At 42.6% G+C, this 7,295-nt stretch overlaps 1 protein-coding gene across 1 annotated transcript; it reads right to left on the reverse strand.

Moving 5' to 3' along the window:
* Positions 1 to 1,180: 1,180 nt before the first annotated feature.
* LOC110311722 (39S ribosomal protein L28, mitochondrial) lies at positions 1,181 to 2,264 on the reverse strand. The gene has a single exon (XM_021185216.2). The coding sequence runs from the start codon at positions 2,240 to 2,242 to the stop codon at positions 1,469 to 1,471; it is 774 nt and encodes a 257-aa protein (XP_021040875.1). The 5' UTR covers positions 2,243 to 2,264; the 3' UTR covers positions 1,181 to 1,468.
* Positions 2,265 to 7,295: the final 5,031 nt, after the last annotated feature.

Raw genomic sequence — 7,295 nt, forward strand, 5'->3', positions numbered from 1 at the left:
AAAAAAAAAAAAAAAAAAAAAAAAAGACAGTGTCTTCCTTTTCTTACTATCTATCTATCACCTATCTATCTATGTATCTATCATCTGTCTACCTATCTATCTATTTGGTTAGTTGTTGTTGTTGTTTTGACAGGGCTTGTAACAGCTCTGGGTGTCCTGGAACTCCTGTAGACCACACTGATCTAGAACTAATAGATATCTGCCTGCCTCTGCTTTCTGGATACTTGGATTAAAGGCATGTGCCACCACTATCTGAACAATATCTTTCTTTTCTTAATATAATTATTTTTCTATGCACTCAAAAATGTAGGCATAAGGTATAGCCAGTAACACCACAAGGAATACACTCAGTAAAATAATTGCCTCTGCCTTTCTCTGCAAACTCCCATTGGCTAGCTGTAAACACGGTATCTTCAGTTAGTGAGAAGTGACCTTATTTTTAAACTGTATAATTAATCTCACTAGCTTTCTGATATTATTTAGCCAGTATCTATAAGAGGTCTGGAGTCACTTTCAGAGAACACAAATGTTTTCATTACTTTTCTATTCCTGAGACAAAGCACCACGAAGAAGAAGAAGGCAATTTACAAAACAAAAATTGTTTAATTAGGATTACAGTTTCAGAGGATTAGACTTTGTGATGGTGGAGCAAAACCTTGGTGGCAGGAATCTCTTCAGAGCTTACATCTTTGTCAATAAGCAGGCAGCAGAGAAAACGGGCTGGGGATAGTGAGAGTCTTTTGAAACTTCAAAGCCAACCTCCAGTAGCATACTTCCTGTCTTGGGACCACACCTCCTAATTCTCAAATACTTCTACCAAATTGGGACCACGCATTCAAATACATGAGTCTACAGGGGCCATTCATATCCAAACCATCATAACATGCTAGCTTCATTTCACAGTGAAGAATGAAGGTCTAAACCAAGAGATAATTTATACAAAACCAACCTGAGCAAAAGGCTGGGTTTTGAGAATCATGTCAGGGATCATTGGATCCATACCTGATGATAAGACAGCCATTCCTCAAAGAGACCTGTGAGTGGCATAGAGCCTTTAAGATGGAACTCCTGCCCAGCCTGTGAACACTGCATAAATCGAAAGCATTTTGGATTGGTGAGGTCTGTAGCAAAGGCCAATCAATAAGATCAAGTTTATAATGCCTTCATTATGACCCTTTGCTTTTTTTTTTTTTTTTTTTTTTTTTTTTTTTTTTTTTTTTTTTTTTTTTTTTTTTTTTCCAAGCAAACCAACACACTTTACTGTGGCGCAGGCTGCCTCAGACTGTTACTTATTCCAGCCCAAGAACTAGAAGGACTTGACCAGCTTGGACAGGCATCTGCTCCGCTCCAGACTTCCACGAGTCCTGGCACAGAAGGGTTCTCTGAAAAGTCTACCACAGGAACTGTGTGCTCAGCACATGCCAAGTGGGGTTCGCCCACTGCCCACAGGGGAGGCTGAGCCCAGTGCTCAGGCGTGGTCACCGGCTCTCTTCTGCACCACTGCGGGCCTGGACAGAACCTGCTCCTGAAGCCGCTGGACCAGCTCCTCTACGTAGACCTTGAACAGGGGTACAGGGTCCTTCTCCTCCAGAAGCCTCTGCTTCTCCAGGGCCTCCTCCAGCGTCAGGCCAACCCACTCGGCCTCTGCCTCGGGGATGACAAAGCTCCTGTATTTGTCATAGATGGCTGCTCTCCGCTCAGGGTTCTCAGGGTGGAGATGGGGGTCCTGGCGAGCAAGCCTCAGCAGCATCCCTCGCTTCAGGTCCATGCCAAACTTGGAGCCCAGGTCCTCCTTAGGGGTCTTGAGAATATAGAAGTCAAATCCATAGGCCTCATCGATGAGATCCAGGGTCCTCATGGTCACAGTCACGGTGAACTTCTTGTCAAGGATTTCACTGTAAAGCTCCCGAGTAAACAGCTGTGGCTTCCACACCTTCTTCACCCTCTTGGAGAGCTTGTCGTTGTTGGCGTATCTGTAGCCTAAAATCAAGCCCTCTCCACCCCACAGTCCCTGCTGGGACTCTGGAGGGTAGTGAACTGGAATGGGTACGTCCTCAACGCGCTCACGCTGCCCATTCTTGGGGTTGATCTTGAACTTGGTCCCGTGAGGTTTGTAGTGTACCGGGGTCGGCGTCCGTTCTTCTTCCAGTGAGCGCAAGAAGTGGGCGGGCAAGCGTGCACAGATGCCCTGCCGCAGCCGCAGCTTCTGCCATAGGTGCACAGGATACCTGTGCAGCGGCATCGCGCGACCCTCTACTTCTGGGAGAGCGACCCTTTGCTTTTCATTTGTTTCTAATTCTTCTTTCTCCATCGTTTGGTCCCTATTAATTAAGCTCAGGTAAAACACATGCATCCACTGCCTTCACACAACCCACCATGTGCAGGTGAGCCAGTCATTTAAACACATTTAGCATTGGCGGCATGAAAATAATTGGGAAATCGCCTCTCTAAACTTGGAAATGTTCTGCATGTAGAGAGTTATTTTAAACCAAATTAAGACTCAGCATGGAATTCTAATGCTATCGTTTAAATAAATCTAATAAGTGCAAATTGATTTACAAAGACTGTTTGCAAAGTATGTAATGCATTGGTGACATTTTATCAAAAGGCACATTGTAGGGGTTTGCTTTTAAAAGTGTGATTATATCTAGTTTGGCAGATAAAATCAATACAAACTAGCCAATGTGGTGTCCATATGCTTTGCATTGTCCCTTTTCCCATCTACCCTATTTAGTTTAGCTAAAATAAAACAACTTGGTTTGTAATTCACATCCATTTTAGCTTATAAAGATTGCTACTTGGCTAGTGTTATGAGTTACTCACTCCCAAGAAACTGAAAAAAAAATGCCTACTTAGATTTCATGAAAGAGAAGCAAGTTTAAGAAGAAAAGTAACGATACAAAACAAAAAGAAGACAAAACAAAAAACCCATGAAGTCACAGGCTCACGTTCTTCCTGGTTTTCCTTATGTATTACCTACAGACATCTATATAATTAAAATGTCCAGATGGCAAGTGGAATCAAAGAAAGGGGCAGAGAGGGATACTACTAACAGAAAAGTGAGTAAACTTTGAAGGCTATGCCAATGTTACAAGAAGAGTCAAGTAACTAAGGAAAATCCGAAACAATAGGCTGGCTTTAGGATGTATGGAGTTCGGCTCACACCTCTGATCAGTTTCCAAAACCAGGACACAAGTGACCTAAATCAAGCCAAGAAAGCCAAGAACTCGGGAAAGTTAGACCTGTGTGAATTAGCATCTGTGTCAGGGAAGACAGTCCTGTCTTCTGTGTTTCATTATCAAGCATGAGTTAGGTGGTGACCACATAGCATGCTGTGGTCTTCCTCGTAAACTTGCCTTCAGGTAGATGCAATCCTGAGCCAGTGGGAATGGCTCTGTCTTGCTATGTATCTATAGATTCTCAATCCCCCCCCCCCCCCCCCCCCCGGCTGCTACTATCCCATTGTACCTGCAGTAAGTGATACAGTTTCAGTGTGGAAGGCAGATGCTCTAGATAGTAGCTTTCCAGCCCTCACAGAGCCCCTGAGATTATTTGATGTGAGATGGTCAAGCTCTACAGCACAGTCTCAGGGATGTGGATGTTGCATCCAATAAGAACAGTGATGTTATCTGCTTAATAAGTGAGAAAGCACTGTGCTCTCCGGTGGCGTCTATGCAAGAGCAGGAACAATGCGTGAAGAAACAGGCTGGGTGGGAGCAAGGGTCTGCTGTCAAAATGAAGCCTGTTTTCAAGGAAGCAGGAGGAGATGATGTCTGGGCACATGGATGCTGCTCATGAGAAAGCTTACTTAGTGCCCGTCACGGAAATGGATGGGCCCATTTTAAGATCTCTGTTCCAGAGGCTTATCAATGTTGTTGCTATTCATGACTCAGCCATGGGGATTTTAGGTTTGGCTATGAAATAAGTGCTCCTGCACATTCAGGACACGCCCCGAACGAACGCCATGGGGTGTCAGTGTAGAATCTGGTGGTAAGATGAGATTCGTAAGGGTTTCCTGGTATCAAGTGACACCAACAAATGATACGAGATTTGGCACAGATAAATAAAAGGGCTTATGTTTATTTAGGCAAGTCAGTATAACTGTCCATTATTCCTGAGGACTGGATTTCCATGAAGCACCTCTGTGCATTCATGGGTTCCTGGATCTTCACAGCGCTGGCAAGGCTTATTTTTGGTATGTGTGCATCATGAATATGAGCATCAGCTATGACATTTCATGCAATGTCACAATCCGCACATGCCTTTTAAAGCTGGGGTCAGTTTTCTGAGTGTTAAAAACCCCGGGGGAAAACCATGTTTTCCTCATTCTGTTTTTTTCTTATTCTTTCCATGTTTCTGTGTCTTCAGTTGTCAAACTTTTTATGGCTTTCTTCTTGTTTTAATACTAAAACAAGTTGTTTGATCTCTTTTTTTAACTTATTCTTCCTAAACTGGTTTTGGCTAGGCCAGGCTGTCAGAAGAGTCCTTAAAGCAAAAGCAAACACATCCTGAAGTTTAGAGAGTAAAATTTATAACAATTCCCTCAGCTACTCGCACGGGCTTCCCTTTGGTATTTCACATATGTTTTGAATATTTAAGGTTTGAGGTCAAAACAGAACCTGTTGTACACTATTGGCGATAATGTATATAACTACAGCCTTGTGAAAAACAGTATGGCAGTCTCTCAAAATATTGAAAATAGGGTTATTGTATAATCTAGCCATGTTATTTCTGGGTGTTTATCCAAAACCACGAAATCACCGTGCTGATGAGACCTCTGTACCTCCACGTGTATTGCTGCAGTATCTGTAGTAGATGAGATGTGGTATCGACTTTCATCTAGGCCGATTAAAGACACGATACACACCAGCACAAAGGAACATTCTTCAGCCTTAAAACGGGAAGAAAAATCTCAGTGCTTGTGAATGAACCTGGAGCATACTGTTCTGAGTGAGATAAACGAGGCAAAATTTGTTACTGAATAATTTTTTTTTTTATGTGTGGCTTCTGAAGTGAGTTGAATTAGTGTAAAAGCAGAGAGTAGAATGGCAGATGCAGGGGCTAGGATGGAGGCAGAAGAACAGAAAGACATTAGTTAAAGGATGGTAATTGTGGTCACTAATCACACTTTATATGTCTGAACTTGTCACAAAATAAGTGTATGAGATGATACATATGTTGCTCTATTTAATCATTATATGTGTGTTCATATATAATACTTTGTGTTGTAGACTATAATATTGCAATTCTTAAAAAATTATAAAATTATACTTATTCTATGTTTATGTGTATGTGTGGGTATATTAACACTATAACATGCATATGGAGGTCGCACAACAACTTGGAGTTGTTTCTCTTTGCCTTGTGGGTCCCAGATACTGAATTCAAGTCAACAGATTTGGGTGGCCAGTGCCTTTGGCCGACTGCAGCATCTCACGAGCCCTATAAATATATATAATTCTCACTTGCCAATTACACCTTATTAAAATTCAAAACAACTACATCTGGAGTACTTGATGTATGCCTGACATGTGTGTACACATGCATGATTAGCAAATTCCATCATCACAAGGACGATGGGACCTATTTTACCACAGTAACCATGACAACCACACTTGATTTTGCAGTGGGCGTCACTGAGAGGGACCTACAGATGCTTTTCATCAGTGTGCTTGTGCTGAGGACATGCCTCCTGTGCCTAGAGTGTCCACAAGGATGGGGTAAAACAGATACTATGGCCGTTCCCTACAGACCTTCATCTGGATTCGGATGGCATGGAGGGCTGACTGATTCCTGAACTGCCCCGATTCTCTTGTTTCCATTCAGAGGAGCAGCTGTCTGGATGAAATCCCTATCATTTTAGCATTTGCACAATCTCCAGTGATAAGTCTAAACTTTGAGATATCGATAGAGGTTACAACAGACGTCTGCACTGGTGCTTAATAAGCTCCATTTTCTCTCATTTCCTGTTCACTCACAGATCTGTGAGCCCCCCACGTCAGATGCTCTTTAGTGTCAACACACACTGAGATATGGAAACCCTTTTAGAAAGATCAGTTTAGCAGGGCAGTGGAGGCGCATGCCTTTAATCCCAGCACTTGGGAGGCAGAGGCAGGCGGATTTCTGAGTTCGAGGCCAGCCTAGTCTACAGAGTGCATTCCAGGACAGCCACAGAGAAACCCTGTCTCGAAAAAAAACCAAACAAACAAAAAACAAAAAAAAGAAAGAAAACTCAGTTTGGTGGACATAACCTTACACTCTTTTCCCCAAGCTCTTTGGCTGCAGGGGAACCTACATGGTTGTACGCCAGCAATGAATCACAGGCACTTCTGCCTCTTACGGTTGCCAAACTTGGTATTTAATGCCTTCCCAACCTTTTCCTGCAATGGACTTTAGCTCTCACATAGCAGGACGACAGGATACTTAATGTATGCTTGGCATGTGTATGCATTGCACAATTGACAAGCTCATCATTACAAGGACTATAGGATCTATTTTACTGCAGCAACTGTGACAACTACACCCCCAAACCTACAGGGGGCGGCACTGAGCAGGACTCACAGGTGCATTCCTTTGGGAGACATAAGTGTGCTGATGTTTGGGAACCTTCTTTTCCTTGTCTTGTGCATAGATTAGCACGTTAATGATTACTTCTGAGTCACAAGTAACACCTCCATGTAACATTAAGAAAAAAATTCAAGGCGCTTCCCCTTTGTATCATTGAACTAAGCGTGAACCCTGGTTTGGATTCTTTACTTTTCGCTTTCTGTGTCTTCTGCTGTCCCTGCCAGTCCGTTGCGTGAATCTGTCCTTGCCTTAAGGCTCTCTTTTGAATCTGTCCCTGTCCCTGTATGTCTGTCTGACTGTGTCTCTGTCTATCCTTAGCAAAGGGCTTTGCTCTCTCTTTATTGAACAGCTCAGAAAGCACCATGTGGGGACCAAATGAGATACTTTACAGAAATCTTTAACAGAGTTCTACGAGAGATTGTCACTAAATCCAATTAATCCAGATAAAAAAACAATACACAAAAGCCATTGTTTATTAAGCAATATCCAAGTGTGTTTATGGTGGATATCATTTGATAAGATTGCTTTCAACCCCTGTTACATCTATTTCCAGCAAATAATTATCAGAGCACACATGCTTTGCTTTGGAGCAGTGTCATGAAGAGGACTTACAATCACAGCTATACATTAGCTTAGGCTGTAAATATTGATTACATGAGAAATCATGTATGGTTATTTGTTCGGTTCTCTTAAAGCCAGGTTAAACACAGTCTGAGTCCACAGTAGGA

Source organism: Mus caroli, chromosome 16 (genome assembly GCF_900094665.2).
Source record: "Mus caroli chromosome 16, CAROLI_EIJ_v1.1, whole genome shotgun sequence".
Classification (NCBI taxonomy): Eukaryota; Metazoa; Chordata; class Mammalia; order Rodentia; family Muridae; genus Mus; species Mus caroli.

Excerpts from the sequence above, each read along its gene's own strand:
- LOC110311722 (XM_021185216.2), bottom strand. The coding sequence starts at position 2,242 with ATGCCGCTGCACAGGTATCCTGTGCACCTATGGCAGAAGCTGCGGCTG.